We start from the raw sequence: 24,505 nt of genomic DNA, 5'->3' as shown, positions 1-24,505 counted from the left end.
CCCAGCCTGCAGGCACAAGCTGTGCAGCGCCCTGGCTCCTGGGAGGATTAATTACAGATGGTGGCTGTGGCAGCTAAATCAAGTGCCTCTAATGTTGTGTAAACTTCATTAAACAAATGCCGAAGCAGGGCTGTAATCTGTGCGAAATGGGATAGGACGACGAGGGTAGAAAACGAAAATACTCTTTGGGAAGTTAAAAAAAAGTATCCTCAGTGTCTAAATCCACTGAAGCAATTTCTTCTGCCTCTTGTGCTTTAATGGTAGAATTTTAAACCACAAGCTTTTAAACTTATTATCTGGTAAAGCCTCGGTAACTTGAATTAATAACAACTTTCTGCTAATGCCTTGCTGGATTCCTCTTAGTCAGCAAATCCTGGTTTATCTGATAGGCTCAATCCTTCCTGATATTCTGCCACCACGTGCATTTGGCCATTTCTTTTCCACTTGTGGAAATGGGAGAGGAGGAAGCACCGACAATCAACTTGATTGTGGCCACTGTGGTTGATGGACTGATGTGCTGCAGGGTTTATAGGAGCCCTGGGTTCTCTTTTTGGCTGCAGGTTTGTGTTTTAGTCTGAAAGTTAAGCGCTGCTGCGTGTTGATATAACATCCTAAGCAATGTTATCTGATTTCAAGTCCAAGAACTGCAAGTTCACCCAGCTGTCACCTGTAATGGGTGTAGTTTCGTTCTGCTCCGAATCGCAGGCGCTCGTGTGCTGCTGCAGAAAGGGGTGCTGGCATTTCCCCTGCCTCCCTCAGAGGAGGCAGAAGCCTGGATCAGGGAAAAGTGAATAAATCTCTGCTGACTTAGCAAGTGAAAATCTGCTCAGCACGGAGTCCCAGGGATGGCAGCGCTGGGGCTGGGAATCAGGGCATGAAGGAAGGCTGCTCTGGGGGAAGAGTTTGTGACAGGGGCCACGGTGGGATTAATTCAGCTGCAACATGTAATTTCACCCTTAGCAACCCAGGTATGGACCTGGTGAGGGACTGAAGGGCCAGTTAAATCAACCGAGCTTTTCCAGACAGGGAGAATTAACTGAGGAGAAAAACCAATCGTCTACTTTAAAGCACTTTTTGGTGGCCAGTGACAAAGTTTTGTTTGAAATTGGATAGTTGGTGTTGTCTTAGACATTTGTCACTACAGGCACTCTCAGTATGACTCTGTGCCTAGCTGAAGAATAAAGTGGATAGTAGCTTGTCTTTAAAGAAACTACAGATCTAATATCCAAGGGAGTGCTTTTTTTAACTATTATTTTCTCTCAAAATAATATTTCTAAAATTATTTTCCCTGCTGTCTCTCCATCCTCTCCTACATCCCTGTTTATGGACGGGCGCTTTAAGGTGGCTTGTGTAGCTCTTTCAAGATCAGGAGCCTAAAGCTAGGCTGTGGATTTAGGGATGCTGACTGTGGTTTGATTCTTTCCTCTGCTGCTTAAGCTGTATGGTGGCTCCACAGGACTTGTGAAGCGTCAGCTGAACACGGGATTTTTGGAGAGGAGCACTGAACACTTTGATGCATAAATTTAGGCTCAGGAGCTTGACTTAGCTGCTTTGGAAAATGCTGACTTTTGAAAATGTCATCTTTCTCTTGTAGTTTAGGAGGGCTTAAAAAGATACCAGTCTTGCCCATTGTCTCTTTCTGATGTAGGAAGCAAGTGAAAAAGTTGTACTGTTTAATTAAAGGTAAATTTCAAGCAGCGAACATATTCCAGCTTTTATGTTGGCATTAAGCCAGTTTTGGTTTTGAAAGGCATTTTTAAGTCTCCTGTAAGGAATCCAGGACTAGAAGCCTGGCCCTGCACTGCCCTGCAGGTATGTGCTCAGAGGAATTGCTTTTGGTTCCCCATGGTTTAGATGCAGCTGAGGAGAAATATTTTGGCCTTTGGGCTTCATCAGATAACACAGCACAGGCTCTGTGATCAGTGGGAACAGCACATGTTCTTAGGAGAAGTGCTGGAATTTTTATATTTGTCATAAAACGCTGCAAAATGCCTTTTTCTTTTCCTTTCCAAGCTGTTCTGCTAAAGGGAATCCTCATTCCTCTAAAGCTGCTCCTTGCAGTAGGAAAAGCAACACAACAACCAAATGCTGCCTGTTCTTCCCTCCCTTGCTCCCTTCTCCTCAGGAGCAGCTCGGGAAGTGCACGTGTGTTTTGTGCTCAGGATGATGAATGCTGAGGAGTTTTACAGAGCTGATGAGTGCAGTATCAATGGGATCTCTGTTAGCTTTTTTTTTTTTTTTCAGGAAGGAGGGATGTGGCTTTCCTCAAACTGGGAGTTGGGCACGCAGCCAATCGGGTACCAAAAATAATTAAATCCTGCAAGTCCAGACCCAGCCGAATTGCAAACGACCTTGAATGGGCCTGCCTAGAATAATCCTGGAGCCACAGTGATGGAAAGGTCTTAATTGCATTTTTTTTTAAAGGAGCATGTCCAATTCTGACAGTCCAGCAGTCCACAGGGACAGGGTGAGGAAAGACTGATAGATCCATATGTGTAAATATTTAGTTATTGCATTTCTTTTCTGAATGCTTTATACCTGAAATGAGGGGAAATTGGAATTCAAAGCTACTTTACAGCTGGGTAATACCTGTACATTTCTATTTCCCAAGGCATTTATTTTGTGTGTGAGATCTGTGTCAAGCCCGGGAAATACTTTTCTGTAGATGCCTTGAAAAGGAACATTCCTGAAGCAATCTTGGGTTTATGATCATCTCTTTAACCCCATTTCCTTCCTGTTGTTTGGGTTTATCTGTATTGCTGTGAGTTGTGCTTGTTCAGGAAAGGTATTTTCCAAGAAAAGCATTTTCATGTATTGAGGATAATTAGTTTATTTGTTTCTCCTTGAGGGGTCTGTTAAATACATTTTCTCTTTCTTTAAAAATCATTATTTTTTGAGTCTTCTTAGCCCTGTTGTGGTGCACTGATGGAAAGTGAAAAAAACAAAACAAAACAAAACCAAAATCCTATAAATCATGGATCCTTTGGGAGGAATTCCAAAAAATCTCATGTCAGGACAGTTGGGTGCTTTGGATCCAGGTCTTCTTTTTTTCTCCCTTTAAAAAGACTGCAGTAGATTTTCTGGCCTTCTGGGTAAACCTCGTCCTAATTTGCATCCCTCTTACCTGCCTTGGTCTACGTGAAGCTCCAAAACGCCTCTAATTAGGGAAAACGTGGAAATGAAGAGCAATTAAAAAAAGAGTTGTTTCTAATGAGGTTTTGACACCCGTGCTGGTGCTCAGGGCGAGTTTCCCGGAAGGGGGAATTGCACGGGGAGCAATGACTGGCAGGGTTTGATGGATCTGCTTAGCCACTGGAACACATTTTGCTGCTTTGGGCAACACTGAAATTACTGTTGGCTCTGCCTTATTTTTTTCCCAGCTCTGCCTGGAGGGAGGTAACGAGCCGTGGCTGCTGCACGTGGATGCAGGAGAAAGCAGCCTGGGAGTCCCAGGAATTGCTGCTTGGCTTGGGATAAAGGGCTTGCTGCAGAGCTGGGAGTGCCCTTTCAGCGGGGTTTTATGGAGAGATGTTCTTGCAGCTTCTACTTTCTCTCCCTATCCCATGGCCCGCGCTCTCGGATGGAATTCCAGGTGCCAGTTTGGCACTGACAGACAGGGCTGGTGATGAACGTTCCAGCTCACGCAGCTGTGCCTGGCTCTTAACTGCAGGTTCCTACAAGTAAATGGCTGTTGGAGATCGTGTAAAGGAATTAAATCCTAATGGCCTGAGCAGATGATACAAAGGCCTGTGACAACTGGATGGATGATAATGGTTCCCCCAGTCACTGGAGATGTAAACAGGCACTTCACACACCATTTTCCCTGCTTTAACTCCGCTCCTAATAGAAGGATTGGCTGCCTTGAATTTAAGCAGGTATGAAGTGGCAAGGAGAGAAAGAGGGGAGAGGAAGCCTGTGCTTGCTCATGTGTCTGTGAAATGCTGAACACACAAAGATGGAGTAATCGAGACAAGCCTAATGTTTATACAAGGGTATTTCTAGTGCGCCCATCCTTAGCAGGACCGGAGTTCAACTTGCCTGGGGGAGAGGATGAAATGAGACCAGAGACTTGTTTTATTTTGTTTATCTGCAGGAGAATCAAAGCAGGGCAAGGGACAGCTTTGATGTGGGGTCAGACGTGGGTTTTGTTAAGCGCAGGGTTTGGTTTTGATTCATTAGCCGGATGCAGAGGGAGGAGACCTTGCCTGGACGAACAACAGCAGGAATAATTGTTTTGTTGGGAGGAGAAGAAAATCTAACGGTGGAGTAAGGGTGGGTTTCTGCTGGTTTGTTTGCACTGCAGTGTTTGGGCAGTGAGGAACCGTGGCTTTATTTCTGGATTGCCCAGCAGCAGTTTCTGAAATGGCCTTCAGAAGGGCACCTGTCTGCCTTTAGCTGGTCCCTTTTAAAGAATTTATTGTGGAGCACCTCCTCGTACTCCTTTTTGCAGTCTTGCTCTCAGTTTTTTTTCTGAAGGGACACACTTCTCCTGATGAGGAAGGTGGTTTTGCTCACTGTTATAAATTCCCTCTGAACTAACGCTTCTTGGATTAGTTTTGGTGTGGCACCCTGCTTGTGCACAAAACAACCAGGCTTCTCAAGTTGGCAGCAAATGTTCCTGGCTCCTACAGACAGAGATTTTGGAGAGACCAAGCTAGTTGTGTTATGCTACACTAGCAAATTATTGGTGCTGAGTACTCGTCTTGAAAAAATTCCCAACAAAGGGCATATTGCAGCCAAAACTTCCACAGGTTTTGGCTGCTCCTGGCTGTCTGATCAAAGTGCTTTGGGGGAGAGCAAAGATCACTCCACCCTCTTAAGATTTCATGGGAGTTTGGCTCTTGGGCAGGAATTGCCATTTAAGGGGACACTTGTATCCCGATGTGATTTAGACCTGTGGCCATGCAGGGGTAGAGCTGACACTGCCAGCTCGTTTTGTGAAGGTCACCAAGCAGGAGTGGCCATCATTCATTAACAGCTTTCTGAAAACAGAAGTGGAAAGCTCTGCTTTTCTGCCACTTTCCTGAGGGGTTCCCTGCTCTCTCCTTCCTTGGAATTTGTGTAATTTGCTGTTACCTTGGAGCAGTGAACAAAGTATGGGTACCGTGTGTGACAGGCTGCTCCTCCTAGGACTTCCATCTTGCATGAATCACTTCTCTTATGCCTCTCTATAAAATTTAAATGACATCTGAAAGGAAGGGACTTGCCAGCCCCGTCCAGCTGAAATATTCAGGTTGTTTTACATTACATTGGCATTGCTCAAATCAAGATCTCAGCCTTTGGGATGGGACTTGATGGGACCACCTAAAAATTAGGGCATAGCATCCACAGGAGACATTTTGGAAAGAAAATGTGATATTATTTCTTACCCTAAGGGTGTGTGAGCTTTTCATTTTCTTCAAGTGTCACACTGGCTGCTGTGTCTTTTCACTGAAAGCAATAATTGCTTGCAGTCCTTAGGTTTTGGGTCAGCAAAACAGGCAGGCTTGGGTCTACTTTACATTCTGGTCCATGAAGAAATTGTCCCTTGTCTAAAGTGATTTTCCTTCAAACTGTTAGGTTTGAAATGTTTGGAAGCGAATGTTTTTGTGAGAAAAGGTGGGTCACTGGAATACTTCACCCTGTTTTTCCTCAGAGGTATTTCAAAGCAGCAATAAAATGTCATCTCCTTTCAGAGTCTCTTTATGTTGTGGGAAGGTTTAAAAACTTAGATACTGAAAGATAAGCAGGCTTTGCAATCTGAACATTGTAAAGAGATTTGAATGATGAGATGGTGACAATGGCAAAATTTGGTGAAGGCCACAGTGGCGCAGTGGTGAAGCTGGTGAAGTTTTGGGAAGTTACAGCAATTAGCAGAGCCAACCCCCAAAACAAGCAGGGAAAGGTAAATGTTGTGAAATGGGCTGAATATTAGGAATGTAATGAGTGATGTCTGTAAGAAATGGGAAAATATCAGGGAGAAGAAAGGCTAAATGACAGGAAAGGAGGACATTGTTGGAAGATGTGGAGAATGCTACCCTTCCCTCTAGTGAAAGCATTTTGAAATAACTCCTGCCATCATGGATTTTCTGAAGGTACTTTGTGTTTTCCCAAGCCAGCCCCTTGCTGGGTGTGGGGATTTCAGTTCTCTGCCCTGAGTGCACATAGCAGGGCTGCTGAGGGTCATGGCAGGAGGCTGGATTAACATTCCCAGCAGGCTCTGGGGGTTAGATAGTCTCTGATCTTTCCTTATCCCCTGCCATGTGGTGGGAACCATGTACTGATGATTCCGGGCAGGTGATGCGGCTGGAGGGGATTATTGGAAGTACAACTCCTTTTCCTTTCCCCTGGCCATAGCTTGGAGGTCCAGCAAGGAGCCTGGGGGCCTGTCTGCTGGCTTTCTGCCCCAGGTTCTCCTCCTTTTTGCTCTCAGAGACAGAGATGCTCACTTTAGCATGGCAACATGAGGGAAACCCCATCCTTTTCCTGCCATCCTGGATGATGTTTTCCTTATGCTTGCAGGCTCAAGGTGGAAATGCAGCTGTGATAATGTCTGGGTAAGCTTGCTACAAAAGCTCCAGTGGGGTAGCTGATCCTCATCCCTGAGAGGAGAGCTCTCTTTAGGTATAAACCTCTCTTTTTCCAGTGCAAACGATGGGGTGGGGAGGGTGGGGTGGACACGACAGGACTTGTGCACGTAGCTCATGGGCACTTCAGTCTCCGTGTGCTCTGTCTGCAGACGTGGGAGTGGTGCCCAGGTTAATCATCCAGGGAAGGGTAGGGGAAAAAAATCCATGGGTTGGCTTCTTTTCAAGTCAAGTGTGCTCCGAGCTAGGCTCCAAAATTCTGCCTCTCTCTGTTCCTCATCGTGGGGTGGGAAAGTTCTGCAGATTAATGGGGGGTGAAGCAATTTTTTCTGCCTTTGTACATCCTCATTTCCAAGAACAGTGTGTCTTGGCTGTCTCAGTGTCTCAGCCTGGTGGGAGCTGGTGTGGGCTGAGGGATTTGGGATTTCCCTGGAGCAATCTGCTTTTGCAGGGAGAGCCCTGACTGTCTCGAGGCTTTCATCAAGCATCTTTCATTGGCCTCTTGAAGGTGAGGATCTTTAGTGTGCTGTGTTAAAAAGAGTTGCAGGCTTGCTTTCCTCTTTGTTTTTAGGAGTGTCCCCTCAGTGTGAAGCTCTCTGGTGCTTGTTTTGAAGAGAGGATGCTGGATGGCTGCAATTCCCACTGGGTTTAGCTGCTGTTTTAGCAGGTTGGTCCTGGAAGGTGATAATGCAGCCACTTCCCACTCGTCTGTCACTGCACATCCTCTGTTCAACATCCCCTTGTGCAAGGACTTCTGTGTATTCCTAGAAATAGGAGACAGTCATAAATAACATCAGTGACCTAAAGCTCAGCCATTTCCACCCCCCTGCCATGGGCAGGGACTCATTCCACTAGACCAGGTTGCTCCAAGCCTCATCCAGCCTGGCTTTGAACACTTCGGGGGGTAGGGCAGGCCCAGCTGTAGTTGAGGTCCCAGAACCTGAAGGTTGGATTCCTAGCAGGACTTAAACAGCTGTCAGGTGGATTTAAAGTGCAATATTTACTGCACTGCAGAAAAGAGCACTGAAATACTTCGTGTTCCCAAGCTCCTGAAAAATGGGCTGTCTCGCCAGGGCTGCACACGATGGCAGTTTCTTTCCAGGGCCTGAAACAACATTCCCCATGTCCCTGAGAGGGGAACATCAGGCACAAGGTGAAGGCTGTGGTTTGGGGCGTGCTCTCCTCTGGGTCGGTGCAGTGCAGGAGCTGTGGCTGACCTGGGCACCACTGACCCAGGGAGTCAGGGTTGTTTCCCTGCAGGCAGAAAGGGAGGGAGCCTGGCTGCCAGCCTCACTCTGGTGACCCACATTGCTCTCCTTTTTTTTTTTTTTTTTTTTTTTTTTTAAGATAAAAGTAACTAAAGATGCAGGGAAGAATGTGGCCTCTGGAGGTCAAATGAAATGATGGATGCAGGTGTTTGGAAAAGCCATCCATCCACGCTGTTGTGCACAGACCTCTGGGAAGGGTGCCAGTGCAGAGGAGTGGAAGAGCTGTGCAGGAAAGGAAGTTAATTCAGTAGTCTCCAATCTCCCAGGTCAGTTTTTTATTTTGCTGAGGGGAAAAAAAGGGAAAGGAGAGGAAGGAAAAATACAACAGAGTATTTTTCTGAATCCCCTACTCTTTTTTGGTATCAGGTTGTGCTTTATTTACATGCTGCTGGTTTTGAAAGCATAGGAGTAACAGGTAGGGAGACACCTGAAAGTATTGGAAGCACCAAGGCCTCGCTGCTGGGAGTTCCCATCACCCAGATCTTCAGGAGAGATGAGTGTACTGAAACCAGGATCGTGATTGGAGCTGCTCTAAGTACTTGTTCTGGGAATGTTCCTTTGTGCTTTGCTCCAACGTTCTTAGAAGTAAGACTTGTGCAGCAAAGCACATGTTCCTTTGTGCTTTTGCTTTGGAGGGCTTCTTCCTTAGAGCTGAGTTGATCCCTGCAATCAGATGGATCCCATTCATCCCTGGTGTGGGATTTCTGTAGCTCTAGGAAGGTGCCAGGCTGGCGATGGGATCAGCTGCATTCGTGGCACAGAGGGAGTGAAGGTGGGGAAAGGAGAGTGTGGAATCATCTCTCAAGTTTTACAGCTGTGTTACAGGGGAACCTCTCCCTCTCCATCCTGGGCTTTTCCTTCCCTAACCCCTTCAGTAGAGAGGGCACCTCCCTCAAGAGTGTTTCCTGTGCCACTTTTCCTAAGTCTCTGCATTCTTCAGGGAAACTGTGAATCGTTCAGGGTACAGGCAAGCCCTCAAGTGTGGGATTCTTCTACTTTGCGACCTTCTCAAAGTAGATGGAGACGAAGAAAAACTAAAAACCTAAGGATCCGGCAGGAACCTGGAGTTAAAAGCATTGTGGGAGGTTTCTGGAGCCATATAGAAACTACATGAAGAAACTGTTGGAAAATGGGATTTCCTTCTTTGAGGAGAAAAAAAAAAAAAAAAAAAGTGAAAATACCTAGGCTGCATAGTGGTCAATCTGTTTCACATCTTCTTCAAGAAGGAAGAGAAGGAGATTGCAAGGAGGAGTTCTGCCATATCACAGTGTCATGATTAAATTTGTAATGAGGCAGCAATTATTTCTAACCAAGCGTGAAGCAGGCTGACAGGTATTGGCTCACACCATGTCAGCGAGCAATCTTCAGCCTGGCAAATATCCATGGCATGGAGAGGGATGTGAGGAGAGCTCTGTGTTCCTCCTCTCACTGAGTCTGTGTGGACAGCTATCCCTGAGGCTTGGTGTGAGCCAGAGATGTGCTTTGACAAACACATTACCAAGCACTCCTGCAAGCTTATTAAAGAAGGAGAATGAAAATGGTTAATAAAAGCACGTTCTCAGGTGTTGCCTGCTGTAATACCCAGCCCATTCTTGCTGCCTGAGGATGGAGGAAGAGGCATTTTCTTCCTCAGCCTGAACTTAAGGGATGCATATGCCTTGCCTCTGCTAAATATTTCATGGAGCAGCTTCTGTAGATTAAGACATCACTACAGTGAAGGAGCCAAGTGCTTTGATATAAAACTGTCCCTGTTTTAAACGTTGAGCATTGGAGAGATTTAGGAACCCCCCAGTCTGCTTTCAAGAGTCCAAATAAGTGCTTATGCATGTGCTCCCTCTTAGCCTTGCTGCTGCAGCCCCCATGATGGGCTTGCCGTGTAAATTATTCCGAGATTTATTCTGAGAGAGATGTTAAGTTCTGAGAAGGGGGTGAGAGACAAAAATTCATGTGCAGGAGCTCTAGAGGTTATGGTAATCTTTGTCCCTGAGCTTGCTTCTCCTGTGGACAGTCAAATTTTGTAAAATCGGTTTTTCTATAGAAGAGGAACTGTGGTAAAGGGAACAAATTGGAGATTTGCTCCAGGTATGGATCATGGTTATTTCCAGAGCAACTCCTGATATCTCCCTGGCACTGTATTGGAAATCAGGTCACAGAGTCATGGTGGTGTGCATTGAAAAAATAAATATGCTTTAGATAGGATTACAGGGCTTTAATTTTAAATAAATATTTTTTTTTTGCCACGACCTTTCACGCAGTGCTTCTGAATAATGAAAGCAAAAGGAGCTGTTCCAGCATGAGCTCAGAGACGTGTGCAATTTGTTCCCTGTCGAATGCTGCCACTTACCAATGGATAATATGATTTATTTCTGACTGATGGGCAATCATGCTAATTAATAGACTGGTACTTCTCCTGCTGAGGCCAAACCATGCCCTCTTTCTCTGTCCATCTTTTATCTGCCTCACGGGAGGGAGTTTAAATGCCTCACAGAGCTGTTTTTTATGCCTTCTCTGAAAAGCCATGGTTTGTGATTCATCTGACCACCCTCTCCAGCCCTGGAGTTACTTTTTCCTCCACTGCACCTTCTGGCCACAGCTGCTTCCCTGTTGGTGTTATTCCACAGGTTTTGCCTCTTCTCCCTCAGTCTGCTCACCACTCTTGGACAGGACAAGCTTTTGTAGCCCTGGCATTCCTTCTTTCATAGAGAGAGGGGCAGTTAGCTGTAGTTCTCCTCAGTTGTTTGGTGTGGTTTTGCTGTCACTGTAAAAAAATAATAATAATTTTTAAAGCATGTGTGACCCAGTGAATGCCAAGGACTGTGCTGCTTAACTTTTTCCCTCCTTCCCCCCATGCTGTCCCTCTTGATCCCAATGAACTTGATCACACTTCACAACGCTGAAGCACACAAGCACATCTATCATCTTTGCCCTTTTCAGGATATTTTAAGCCTGGTTTTGGTTTTGGGCCTGTAGTTTCTGTGTGCCAGAGTCAATTAATTGAATCATTTGTAACCGAAGGCAGCAAGGAGCCAGTGTCTGAGTCAAGCACTGAGGTGCTACCCACTTTCTGCTGCCATTTATTTCCATTTGGTTTTGGACATAAGATTGTCACCTTGTTGAATCTCAGCAGCTCCCAGTGAACCACAGCAATACTGGAAACAATACTGGAGGACGTGAGGACAGTCTGCACATTTCCTTATTCTGCAGGCTTTTCTTCATCATTTTTGCTCTTTAATGAAGCCTTTGTTCTCCAAGATTAATGACTGTGCAGGGGTCCTCTTTCCCTTTGGAAGGGAAGAGAGAACCAGTTTATTAGTCTGCTGCACAGGGAGCTGAGATGGAAGATAAGGACATAAAGGGTTGTATTTTCTGGGGGTTGGAAGGGAGATTACTGTGCTTTGGACCCGCATTGACAATAGTAGGATTTGAGGTGTGTAATTCCTTGCTTGGAAAGGATACTTCCTAAATATCCAGCCTGGAATTGGAGATAGCTCTGTATTTGCTGACATGGCTTGCAAAATTGCTCAAGAGTGAATCGCTGCCTTCAAGAAGTAGAATTAGAGTTACCTTTCACCTGGTGCAGAGCTTCTGAGGGCCATGACTGGTACTGAAGGAAATTTCCTTTCTCTGCTGAATCAGCTGCAAGGATTTTCATGGCCTGATGGGTTTTTGTTGTTGTTAGAAAAGGGATAAAAAGCTTAGTCTGTCTTGTCCACTCTGCCCTGGCTGAGATGCAGTTAACGTGGCAGCATTTGGCCCACCATGACCTGCATTTGTAATTGAAATCCCACGTCCCTCTGGCAGTCTCACTTCACCATTTGACACGTCTGTCACTGGCTGTTGACTGCTGGTGTGATCCCGGTGGCTCTCCCAGGTTCAAGTTTGGACCAAGCAGCATCACTTGAAGGGGGCAGAACATCACCTGCACCCAGAGCATCACACAGCAAGAGATGGGCACCCCTGCTGCTCCAGAAATAGCCATTATGCTGTAATAAGTGCTATCATTAAAGCTGTGATCTAGTTTAGATTAAATGAATCCTTTACCTCCCTTCTTTTGCACTGCTGTTCAATCAAGCACTTCGGGTTTGACATCCATTAACAGTTTGATATCCACTCAGAAGTCATTTGGGGGGAGGATGTTTGAAATTTGCCAGTTGACAGGTTAGGAGCTACTTGGGCAAAGGGGAGAAAAACCAGCAGGAGGACCCCAAATGTTATTCCTGGATGCTGAGGAGAATTCCTGGTGTGTGCTGCTCGTCAAAACACACAACTGGGCATGGAAAAAAACTGCAAGCATAAGAAGATGGGAGAAAACAGTCATTGTTTTTGCTATCAGTCATTCACTGTGTCCATTTATAGATGGATTTCATGTGAGAAGAAAGTTTACAAAGAGGCTGCAAGTTGTTTTGGGTGACTCTAATAGTGACAAACCAAAAGGCATTAACCTTTCTAGAGGAACACTGCTGCTCCCAAAATATTGAACAAAGACCTCTGTGTGCTGATTTAAATCCTGGTTAGAACCAGTGATTTGAAACCATAGTCTTACATAGTGCATTTGGTTGATTTGGGCCCTTTCCCTTTGGATTGCTTCTGTGTCTGTGTGAAAGACAGGATGAAGATTACAACAGCACCTAAGTATAGGTGAAGAAGAATATTTTGGAATATCACATCCCTGAAATATCTCAGGACTGCTGGGAAATGTTATTTTTAGACTCTTGATTTTTACGAGGCTGGTACGACTGGTGAAAGACTTTCACAGTTGGAAATGTGGCAGAGTGCTGAACTGTGGAAACAGTACCTTGTTTTACTTTATGTAACTTCCTAATTCCCTGACTGGAAGAAGGAGAGAGCTGGTTCCCAGTTCCTGGAACAGTGTGTTCGTGTTGCTGTGTTGTTAATCAAGCCCTGTGCTTTGCCTTAGCTGCTCTGTACTCTCCTAGGACCGTAGGACTGAAGCTGTTTTCACTGAGAGGAGCTGAATTTCCATTTGATTCCCGAGCCCAGTCGTTCCCGCATTGTTGTTCTCTGATTGCGGGCGTGCTGGAACGAGCCCATTAAAACCCCCTCGTCAAGGAGTTCCTGTTATCTGCCAGCAAACACCAGATCTAAAAAAAAACCACTCAGCAGAGCAACAGCTCCCCATTGCCAGAGATAAAACATCAAATCCAAACCGAACGGACACTGGGAATCCTTTATGTGTCTCCGAATTACTTTCATCTCCTCATTGCTCCCCTAATGGGTATCCCCGCAGACCGTGCAGCGCTCTCTGTGCTTCCCCCTCGTTGGGGCTTCTCTTGCCAATTGCCTGGCATTGTCAAGTAATTGGAGTGGAAATGACAAATGAAAGCGGGGCTGCGGCGCTGCCAAGGCTCCTCGCCGGGCAGCCGGTGGGTGATGCTGGTAATTGTTACCAAAAGTGTAATTGCTCCGGGCTCTGCCTGCCGTTTCAACAAAGCAGCCTGGAATTCCTCCTCTGAGACACCCGATCCCTGCCTTTTCTCTGTTGTCTCTGGCACAGGAACGACCTGGGAGGTAAATCCCATCTGGCCCTCGGACTTGGAGCTCCCTCGGGGCTTCTCCCGGTGCTTTCTCTCCCAGAGGTTTCTCTCCTCCCTGCTCCCCAAAGCAGAGTCCAGCAGTCTGGGTCCAGAGCAGCCTCTTGGAGAGTTAACCACAGAATCCCAGAATAGCTGGCATTGGAAGGGAGCTCTGCAGATCACCCAGTCCAACCCCCCAGCCAAGGCAGGGTCACCTGGAGCAGGTGACGCAGGGATGAGTCTGGGTGAGTGTGGTCCCTGGGCAGCTCTTCCAGTGCTCTGCCACTCTCATGGAAAGAAGTTCTTCCTCATGGTGAGGTGGAGCTCCTTGTGTTTTAGTTTATGGCTGCTGCTTCTTCTCCTGTCACCAGGCACACCAAAAAGTCTGGCACCATCCTATTGACACACCTCGGAGATATTTGTATGGATCGATGAGATTCCCTCTCAGTCTTCTCCAGGCTAACCAGGCCCAGCTCCCACAGTCTTTCCTCATGAGAGAGGTGTTCCAGACCCCTCATCACCATCAGGTGATTAGTGGGGTACGGGATAAGCAACAACCCCCTCATTTTTGGTGTGACACCACAAATCTGCAGCTCGACCCCTGGCTGACACGAAGGCTGCAGCTGTGCCCTGCTGGCTTCACCCTGCTTAGCAATTGCAGCAATGCCACCACTCCAGTGACTGGCTTTACAGGTCCTGCGTGCTGCAGGGGACACCCCAGCATCCAGTGACATTTTAGGGATGGCCTGGATATTTACAGGGAGCCATAAGAGCTGGAAAGAGGACACAAACCAGCTGCTGTATGCTTCTTATTTCCCCAGTCGCTGCACCAGAATAGCACACATGCTGTTATCTGGTGTGATGATATCCCATGCTAAGTGGCACCTGATTAAATTACTGAGGCTTTTCACATATTAATAGCAAACTGGTTATTTGTGATTTGTTGGGTGGGGTATTGGGGTTTTTTTTTTTTTTTTTTTCTTTTTTCTGAGGTCAAGGAGGGACAGGTGCAGCTGTCTGAAGTTGTGATAGCCAGCTGAAAAAGCAGCGGTCCGAGAGATTTAGGTTTTTCTGTACTCTGGTGACAGGGTGACAGCAGCAAACCAGGAGCACTCACAGCTGCTCTGGGCTCCCTTTGCTCCACGTCTGCTCTTTGTCTCTTTAGCTTTTTCTTTGCTTTTACTGCTTGTTGTGTTCCTGCCTCTTTCTTTTATCTTCTTTTCCCCTGCCCTTTTCTAAATCCTCATCAGTATTCTCCAAACCCATCCCATGCTCACACTGTGCTCCTCTGTCTCCAGTTTTATCTCATTTTGTCTTGGTCTGGCTATCTGCAGGTTCAAAAGGTTTGTGAGCATTTCTTGTTCTTTTGGCCCCTGTTCTGCAGACTGGCCCAAGTGATGTAGATGTATCTCTTCTTGCAGCATGGTGTTTTAAAATTCAGTTGAATTAGGTATCATTTCTTCTTTTGATGTAGGGAAATCCAGGGAATTAATAAATTATAATGGCACTACTTGGTGTTTAAGGAGTGTTTTCTGTCTTCAAAGCGCTCTCTGCATGGTATTTCATTATTTATACTGTTAATAATATTAGTACTTGTAAGGAAAAAGCCCCTTAAATTGTCACTGATAAAAATACACTCTCAACAGGATTGGAATCCAGCACTTAGATTGCAGCAATAATTTGTCCACTGAGGTGCAGAGCCTTGGAGAAGATGCCAGGCACATTTCCAGCAGATCTTTGGGTGTCTGCTGAAAAGTCTTGTTTTATGTTTGGAACTGTATTGCCTGGGAGCTTTGAAGTGTCCTTGTACCTGCTGGGTGAGCACTAACAAAGCCTCACAACAGGACAGATAGGTGGGATCCGGACTTTCCAAATTGGACTTTAGGTCTGTTGCCAGGAATCCTAAGCTGAATGTTGAATTGTCCAAAGACCTGGACACTGAGACCCGTGAAGTGCTTGGAAGACTCCCATATCCCAACAAATCAGGTGGTAGTTTCCTGATTATTAACTAGATAATGAATTTTTAGAAGCTCTGCAGAGAAGTGTCGGTTTTGATGCTGTACCTGGCAAAAGGGACTTAGAAGCAGCTGATTTGAGCCCACAGACAGGAGCCAGCCTGCCTGGGCTATGACAGAAAGCAGGGGAGGAAGAAGAGCAAAGAGGGCTTTTCTTACCACAAACCTTTAAGTCTCAAAACGTGAGTAAGGGTGGCTCTGTGCTGACATTGTGCCGTGAGATTCCTTTGGTTGTCGTTTCACTGTGGAAATTATTTTCCTTTTTTTTTTTTAAATTTTAATAAGCATGAGAGGTCAGAGGTGAAGGTTTAGGAGAACCAAGAGATGGGGCACTGAGTCTGTGCCCTCCCTTCCCACTGCTGGTTGCCCCGTGGGTGGCTTCCCTTGGAGACATCTTTCCAGCCCAGAGTGCTGCTGAAGGCAGCGGGATGAGTTAACTCCGACGTGTGTGTTAGCTACAGCTTGGCACGCACATCACTTAACCTTCATTTCTTCCCTAACTGCACCATAAATCTGCTGGCAGAGGTGGTGTCAGGGTTTCTGTTCTGCAGTGTGTGAGCCAGGGGAGAACCAGCTGCGTTCCTGAGCAGGAATTGCCATCCCTCTTTGCCCAGCCCAGGGGCTGTGCACCATCTAAGGTCAGCATAGCCGCTAACAGGGAATCTCCGTAATCCCCTGTCGCTGCTGGAGTGTTTGTAACGTGTGCGTGACCTTTGCCACAGAGAGGAGCGTGGTTTGATGTGGGAGAAGTGCTTTTGGAAAGCAGGGCAGAGGCACAAGGATTTTTTTTTTTTTTTTTTGGCAGTATTTTTGGCAGTCCCACTATTTGCGAATTGACACTCTTGATCCAGCACCCGACAGAAGTGCCTGAGCAAGTGGTCTGGTTTTTCAGGACATTTTTTCTCTCATTAAGCGACCTAATGGGCCTTTAAGGCACATTTCAGTATTTTATCATTATGCTTAACAGTTTTAGTAGTTAGCTGTAAATGTGCTCGTGGCAGTCAACTGTTAATCATCCTTCCTAAGCCGTGCTTTGCACGGTGAGTAAATTGAAGTAAATCGCTACATGGTGTAAATGAGCAGCAAGGTCTGGTCTCCTTGCAAATCCCTTAAAAGCGATGCTAGGTGGCTGGGATAGGGGCTGTCCATCCTACACCCAGGAGAACCTCCTGTGTGGTGCCAGTTTAGCCCAGTGTTTGTCTGTACAGCAGGGACGGGGATTGTCTAGCTGCAAACAGTGTTTCAGATGAGAAACTGATCCTCCTCTTCCCCTTTTCTTGCGGAGGCAGCGTGGGATCATGACCTCAGCGTGGAGGGAATGGAAGGGGGTCAAGCACGGGTGGTGGAAACCCGTGTGAATTAGCTGTGGGTGTTCCAGTTGGGTGCACTGATCGAGCGGTGGCGACAGCTGTTTCCAGATGTGTCAGACTCTCTGCTTGGCCAGAGCCTCCTCCGTGGTGTTTGGGAATACACGTGCCCGGGTAGAGCCTGTTCCTACCTGGCCACGCGTCCAGGAGCGGGTTTGCCTCAAAGCCACCTCTGCTGCCTCAGCACCACCTGGGGTCACCCTGCAGTGTGGACAGCCTGAACCTGATCACTGGGAAGTTTTCCAGAGATGTTCTACTCACCTGGAGCTCTTGGGGGTTGGATTATGTTGGATTATGGCCTTGTCTTTCAGCTGTGTTTTGGAAGCTGTTGAGTGAGAAGTGCCAGCATGGGGCCTGATAAGCGAGTGGGAGGGAGGAGGGCTCTGTTGCAGTCTGTCTCTGTGGAGCTATTTGAGATGTGTTGTCAAAACAGGACGTGCCTTGTGCTGCATGGGCCTCGTTTCCAACTTTTTTTGCAGAATAACACCTTCTGGAAGCCGGATTCTTGCCAAGACTGCCGATGCCGGAGCGGCGTTGTCACCTGCGAGCCTACAGCCTGCAAAGCCCCTCAGTGTGACTTCCAGAAGGTAAGGGGCGAGTGCCTGTGGCTGCCCAGAGCCAGGCACGGGCTCTGTGTCCCTGCAGTCCTCCTTGGAGTGAAAACATGCGGTGTGGGAAGCCCTTGTCCCCTTTGCTGCAGCCAGAGGCCGGGTGTTGGAACAGCTTGATCCCAAAGGAAGCCCCTGAACTGGGCTCCAACCTCCCAGCATGAGCCCCCCTTCGTTTGGAGGTGGGGCTGGGACTCCCTGGAAGGTGCAGATGGGCACTTTCCACTCTGCTGAGCAACAACAGAGCTGAGATTGTCTGTCCTCCAGTTTCTGCTTCCTCGTGATGGTTGCTGAGCTTTCGTTGTCTCCTGCTTGTCTTTGTCTGGGTCTTCATTAATTGGCCATGGGATTGGTCTTGCATTAACATCTGGATTGCTGGGGTGGAGTGCACAAATAGCAGTGAAAAAGTGTTTTAAAGAGGCTGTCAGGATAATTATATAGCTTTGTGAAGCAGGTTAAAATGTTTCCCAATATGACAGCACTAATGAGGAAATAATTTTGATTCTTACTGGTTTTCCCCGTTATTATTGCCGTGTATTGATTAAAGCTAGACTGAACTAGTAGGACTCTTTGTGCTAAAGAGGAGGGAGATGAAGTGCTGTCATGGCACACCTAATAATGAGTGCACTAGATAAAATGATAAGAATCAGATAAATTAAAAGGTGGCTACTTTAAAACCCATAAAGGGAAATAGGTTTATAGTGTGAAATGAATCTGACTCCTTGACATGGGCAATCCTCAAGACAAAATGTTTAAGTGTTCTGAAAACACCTGGTCATTTAAACATTGAAAAGGATCACGAGGGATCTCAGAAGAAAAGAATCCTTTCATGCTTCAAGGCTAAGCCACCAACAGAAAAGCAAGGTCAGAAATCACCATCCCACTCCATGGGTTATTTATTATCTTATTTCTTATCTGGTCATTATGAGATTTATGCCAATATGGCTGATCTTGTTTCAGCAACATCTGTCCCATGTTTCCCAGTGGCCTTTCAGTGAAGAATCTTGAGTTTTGCCTTGAACAATTGTTTTCTATTCTTTGAAAACTGGTTGAGCTGAAGAATTCTCAACAGGGCTCTTGGGGGTGTAAATTCTGCTGTTATTTTGAGGGCAAAATGTCAAACACACAAAGTGCTGTGCCACCTCTCAGCAGGGGCGTGTGGTGTAGCAGCATTCTGTATTTCACTTGAAACCTCTCCTTTCTGAACTGAGAGCACTAGGTCCAGCCAGGCTTCGTGGCTTTACTTTCATTTTGATGTCCCTGTTTGATGTCAGCTCTTTATTGGAATCCTGTCTCTTTTTAGGGAGAAGTGCTCCAAATAGCCTCCAACAAGTGCTGCCCTGAGTGTGCCTCCCGAGCCGAAGGATTTTGCCAGCACGAAGGACAGATCCACAGCGTGAGTGCTCTGTCCAGTTCCTCAGCAGGGACCATCCTTACCTGTTCTTGGCTCCCTGTTTGTTTCAGCCAGCGGAGGCTGCTGAGCTGGTGTGCAGGGGAAGGATGGATCATTGCATTTATATCCTGACACTGCCAGATAGTGGAATTTAGCAGGAGTTTGGTCAGCAGGGTTTGCAGTTGCTGAGCAGTTGTGTGTCCCCGCGTGGCTTAATGGGAGAAATTTCCCCACTTGTTCCTTCCCTTTGCTGTTTCTGTGGATGGCTGAGACAGTGCAGTAACATCAGAAGGGAAGCCAGGCACAGTGAGCTTGACATATTAGCTGTGCCCAGAGAAGGCTTTTCTCTCAGCAGCCACCTATGCTGCCGGAGATTGATTGCTGCTCTGCGACCTGGGTTCCGTGCTCTGTAATCCTGAATTAGTCAAGAAGCCAGTTCTGGGATGTGGTTTCACCTAGTGGGGCTGAAAGGCCAAAACAATCAGAATAAGTGTCTGGACATAAGAAAAAAAAAAATCAAGATTCATGGGTAGTAGTTAATGCATCATGTCAAGCAACTGGCAAATGCAGAAAAATGGCTTAACAGCACATTCAAGTCCTATGTGTGGTCTCTTACAGACTTTTCTGTTTGACAAGAGGCAAGTCAGCTCCAAATCTCAAGAAATATGCTAAAATGCCCAGACGTATTTGCAGGGCTGTGATAATTGGAGGGCTGTGCTCTCCACACCTGAGATGGGTGTTGTAACCCTCTGTTCCAGCATGAGGCATGGCCAGCATGAAGCTGTCACAAGCTAAACAAAAACTGGAACAGGAAGGGTAGCACACCCATCCTCTTCTCATGTTTCTTTGTGCCTGTGATTTGGTGGCGCTATGTTTTATCATAATACATTACATTTCTTCTTGTGCTATTTCTGCATTTTCCTGTGCTGTTCTCCTGCTGCAGCTTTTGTCTTTTGGCTCTTTTCGAGCCTGCTCTTTGGGTAGGCATCCCCACAAGAAGGATATGGACATACTTGTACCTACAATGCTGTTTAACATCCCAATTCTGCTGTCACGTGGTCAGAAAGCCGCTTTTTATCAGTGCCAAGCCTTATCCTTGAGAGAGGAGGAACTTGAAAAGGGACAAGGCTTATTTCCAGGCCTCACTGTGCTTTCTGTGCCCTTGGCTGTGTTGTGTGCAGCACGGCACGCAGTGGGCCAGCTCGGGATGTGTCCGGTGCTCCTGTGCCCACGGGAAGGTGACCTGCAGCCCCAGGACCTGCCCAGCCCTCACCTGTGGACAAGGGGAGCTGCAGGACACTGCCCAGGGCTCCTGCTGTCCCAGATGTGTGGGCCGTGGTGGTGAGTACTGTCTGCTTCCATTGATCTGAGCTCAGAAACTCCTTTCAGCCCCAAATCTGGAAGGCTTTAATGTTCTCGTTCAGTTTTGTTGGGAAGACATTGGAGGCAAGCATAATTCCCCTTCTGTCCTGCTGCCATATTTGTATTTTTAATGGCTTCACCCATGGGCCAAGAGGTGGGGGCAAGCTTTAAGCAGTGAGCAGATATGCTTAATATGTCCTCATTTTGGAGATTAAAATTGGGAAATAAACCTCAGGTATTTCCTATGCACTTGGACTGCAAGTTCCAGAAATGCTTCTTCAGCTGTAGGGTGCTTTTTCTTGTAGAGTCCCAGTGGGAGAAGTGCATCCAGAGCTTTTAATTCACAAGCCCCTTGGAAACTGGGGGAATTGTTACCCTCTTAACCTGCTTTGGCAAACTGCAGTTTTGAATTCCGAGATGCACAAGAGCTGTGTTTTAACTGTGGGTGGCAGAAAGGGATTAAGGGGCATTGGAAAAGAAACCTCCCCCTTGTTTTCCCATCCCTTAGAGCCTTGCTCCTTCGATGGCCACACGTTCCAGGACGGCGAGGGCTGGAGCCTGGGTCGGTGCTCCAGGTGTGTCTGCAGGGATGGTGCAACTCAGTGCTCCACAGCTTCCTGCCAGCCTCTGCTCTGCAGCCAGGTCAGGACCCTCCAGCCTTCTGGGAGTGTTCCTCAACACCTCCTTTTCCGTGGGCAGTGTGCATCTCTCATGCTGGGGAACAAATTAGCAAGCAAAGCTTCTGGGTGACGAGTGGGTGATTTGGAAAAGAGATATTTGACCTGCAGAAATGGTGTGGAGTGATGGTGAGGCCTGTGTGTCTCTTCCCTAATACCTTCTTTCCCCAGCATTTTATTTTTATCATCCCTTTGCTAGTTAATCAGGCAAAAATTCTGTCTAAAGAAATTTGTTGTTTTGTACTCAAAAAAATGATCTGGAGTTCATCAGGAAATGTTTTTATTTCTGTTGAAGGAATGGGTGAAGGAATGAAAACACAAGATTTACAATGGGGTTTATCTTCACAGATTTCGGTGTTTGATTTGCAGCTGGAAAGTTTGATTTGCAGGTCTTGTTACTGTTTTTTTCTTTCGTACAGGAACTCTAGAAATGCATTTGAGAGTAGTCAGCTGTGGATGAAATTCCACTTTTGCCTTCAGAAATACAAGGCAACTTGAGCTGAAAGAAAAGTTTCAGAGCAGTGTTCCTTCTGTGTGTTTGTGTTTAGAAAACAGCAAAAACTGGGAAGAGGAGCTAGGCAAGCTCATGGTTTTAGTCCATTAAGGAGAACAGGGACACTGCTGTCTCCAAGGTCTTTGCTGTGGACAAGTGATGAGTTTTTAGCATTTATGCAGGGATCAACACAGCCAAAACCCTACAAGACTCTGCACAGGGTTCGTAAAGGCAGCAAACTGTTCACAGTACTCCAGACTCCAGGCAAAACACTCAATTTTTGGAATTGTTTGGAATTATTCTGGAATGATATTGAAAGTGTTGATGGGTGTGACTGTGCTCTTTGGATCTTTTTCATGGGGCTTTTGCAGCAGCATGCCTGGAACTGTCTCCCTGGAAATCCTTGTCTCTGACCTTGACTTTATGTTTTAGGGACTGCCATTTTCCAACGATTTTTAATAAATCCAGTGATGAATCCAGAAGTTCCCTGACTGAGAACTCTTCAGTGACAAGATCAAAAGCAGTACTACTCACAAACCTTTTTCTCTGTTGATGCTTTGCCAGCTTTCTGTTACTGGACCAGATGTTTGGACAATTAACACTTTTTTTTTTTTTTTTTTTTTGATAGATAAACCCCACCTGTTTGTGTGTGTGTGTGTGTTGTGTTTTGCTTTGTCCTGAGATATTCCATTAGTATTCGTTTACTATGTACTCTGCATTAAAATGAATTTCTGCCTGCTTTAGATCCCTCCTTTCCCACTCCAAGTGGACTGGCGTTAGCTGCTGAGCCATTGCACTAATGTTTAATCAGTTCATCACTAGGATCTAATTTATGGAATCAGGAGTGACTCTGTTGTTGCTATGATGTATTTGAGAGTAATTGGCTGGCAGCATCCAAGTTAATGCAGCAGAAAGCCAGTTCTGATGGTGTTCCAGGCATTTCCTACCAAGGACATTTCCCAGTGGAAGGGACATTAGCAGGATGTGCAAGGAACCTGTTCTGACCTCAATCAAACCTAACATTTTCTTGCATGGGCCTTTATCTCTGTCCCTTCCTTTGTTCTCCACTCCATCAAAAGCTAAGACAAAAATTCTCCCAGGATTAAACTCTCATCTTCCATATTTCTGATAACTTTGCTCTTCTCTAGGTGCTGAGGGAGAGGAATGCCAAAAATTCCTGTTGCGTGCCACCAAAATACACAAAAAAGGTCTTTTAACTCTGCTGGGAAATTTTTCTTGGTAACTTTTGTGCAAAGTCTTCCACTCCGTCTTTGGAAGCTCAGGGTTTGACTGATGAACAGTGTTATTCCCAACTGTTGGATGTACATGGACTGGGAGCAGTGGAATTACCCAGGTTTTGGATGGTTGGAGTTGAGGGATGCAGGAAAAGTAATATTGGTGTGAAGTGTCAGCCTTTTCCAACGTGATTTAAATCCATCGCAAAAAAACTGAAATTGGAAAAATCCAGTTTTAAGCATAATTTAGCATCTGCACACACAGTATGGACGGATTTAACTAAAACAGTGCAGATGCCTGAGAGGTGGTGAGTGTAAATCACACCTTCAAAACCTCAAAATGTGGCAATTCCAGGAGAGAACTTCTCTCATCCATCTCCTGCTTTATTGTGCTTCCCTGCATAGCTGTATAATTATTTTTTCCTCTGTATACCTGTATATGCCTGAATATAAGCACTTCGTGCCATGTGTATGAATTTATCTGCATCTCTCCATGTATTCAGACCTCAGCTGCCATATAAATAAGCCCAGAAAATGAGGTGGAGAAAACATCTTTCAAGCCTTTTACTCTGCTCCTGTGCTGCTTTTTGGGCCAAAACGAAGCCCTGAGTGGCAGAGGGTTGGTTATCCCATGGATGCTAAATGCCTGGAATTCCAAGCACTGATGTTAACTGTTCATGCTTTCTTCTCCTTGTCTCTGCCTTCTGTTTAGGAGGAAGTCATGGTTCTGCCTCCTGGAAAATGCTGCCCAGAATGTGTCCCCAAGCCCTGCTCGGTGTCAGGAAGAACGTTCCAGGTGACTTGTGACAAACCACACCAAAACCACTCCCAATTTTTGGCACATCTCTCTTTCCCTTCTCCCCAGCATCTGACTTTCTGCCAGCACTGATAGCTTACTACAAATGCTGCTTTTTTTCCCTTCTGGAAAGGCAGGAGAGCTGAAAGAAATCAGGACATGATAAGAATTTGCTGGCCAGCAGAAAGGAAGTTTGCTGGGCAAAGCAGATGGGACACTTTGTTTCCACACTCAATTTGAAGGAGGAAAGCAGATAGCACTGGTGGTCAAAGTATTTATAGCTTTCATTGCGTCATCTGGAATTAACTGAGTGCATTATTTAATGAATGTATGTATGTGGGATTTTCTATCAATGATTTCTTTTGGCTAATAATAGTAGTTCAGGCCTCCCCAACCGCCACTAGCTTGCAATTACTGAGAAATACACACCCACAGTGTCATCTAGACCTCAGCCCCTCTTCTTCCTGTTTGCTGAGCATGTAGAGATCAGCATTTTTTAAGGAAAGTTTGTTATCTGATACAGACATGCAGAAGGAGCCATCATATTCCATAAGCAGCTCAGGTTGTTTTCCAGGAGTGTTTAACAGCTCTATCCATGTTCTTTTTCAACAGCACGGGGAGCAGTGGCAAAAAAATGCCTGCACTACGTGTGCGTGTCAGAGGGGGGAAGTCAGGTGTCTGAGGGAGACCTGTGGCTCTGTCACCTGTGAGGAGGTACTGCAAAAATCACCCACCTCTGACAGCCCAGCTGCACCTTCTGCTGTGCCAGGGGCTTCAGAGAGCCCTGCTCACTGCTGGGTGCTGTTTTTAGGGGCAGAGCAAGGTGCAGCGCCCCGGGAAGTGCTGTGAGGAGTGTGTGTCTTCCAAAGGGAGCTGCTTGGACGGTGGCACCGTCAGGTACCACGGAGAGATGTGGAACAGCACCCGCTGTGACTTCTGCATGTGCCAGGAGGGGCAAGTCACCTGCCAGGGAGCTGAGTGTGCCAAAGTGGAGTGTGCCAAGGTGAGAAAGGCTTTCTTCTCAAGTCTTGGGTTTGCTTTTTTTTTTTTTCCCCTCCCTTTTTAGTTTTTCTTGATTTGAGGCACTCGAAGAACCGGCCCTTGTTTTGTGCGATCCCCTCAAAAACATTTCGCAGGGAAGGAGTGGAAACCTGGAATTTCCCGTGCAAGTCTGCGCAGTTGGCTTCCATT

The 24,505-nt window shown here is 46.3% G+C and overlaps 1 protein-coding gene across 1 annotated transcript in view; it reads left to right on the top strand.

Moving 5' to 3' along the window:
- The window catches only part of FRAS1 (Fraser extracellular matrix complex subunit 1), a 105,287-nt gene that overhangs the window by 14,425 nt on the left and 66,357 nt on the right, over nt 1-24,505 (top strand). The window contains exons 3-9 of the mRNA XM_053975540.1: nt 17,230-17,337; nt 18,662-18,754; nt 19,933-20,092; nt 20,622-20,755; nt 23,231-23,314; nt 23,927-24,028; nt 24,126-24,317. Coding sequence (XP_053831515.1) covers nt 17,230-17,337; nt 18,662-18,754; nt 19,933-20,092; nt 20,622-20,755; nt 23,231-23,314; nt 23,927-24,028; nt 24,126-24,317 — 873 coding nt within the window. The remainder of the gene's footprint in view (nt 1-17,229; nt 17,338-18,661; nt 18,755-19,932; nt 20,093-20,621; nt 20,756-23,230; nt 23,315-23,926; nt 24,029-24,125; nt 24,318-24,505) is intronic.

Source organism: Vidua macroura, chromosome 4 (genome assembly GCF_024509145.1).
Source record: "Vidua macroura isolate BioBank_ID:100142 chromosome 4, ASM2450914v1, whole genome shotgun sequence".
NCBI lineage: Eukaryota > Metazoa > Chordata > Aves > Passeriformes > Viduidae > Vidua > Vidua macroura.
Note: the sequence above shows the minus strand (reverse complement) of the source record. Positions and strands in the feature narration are given on the sequence as shown.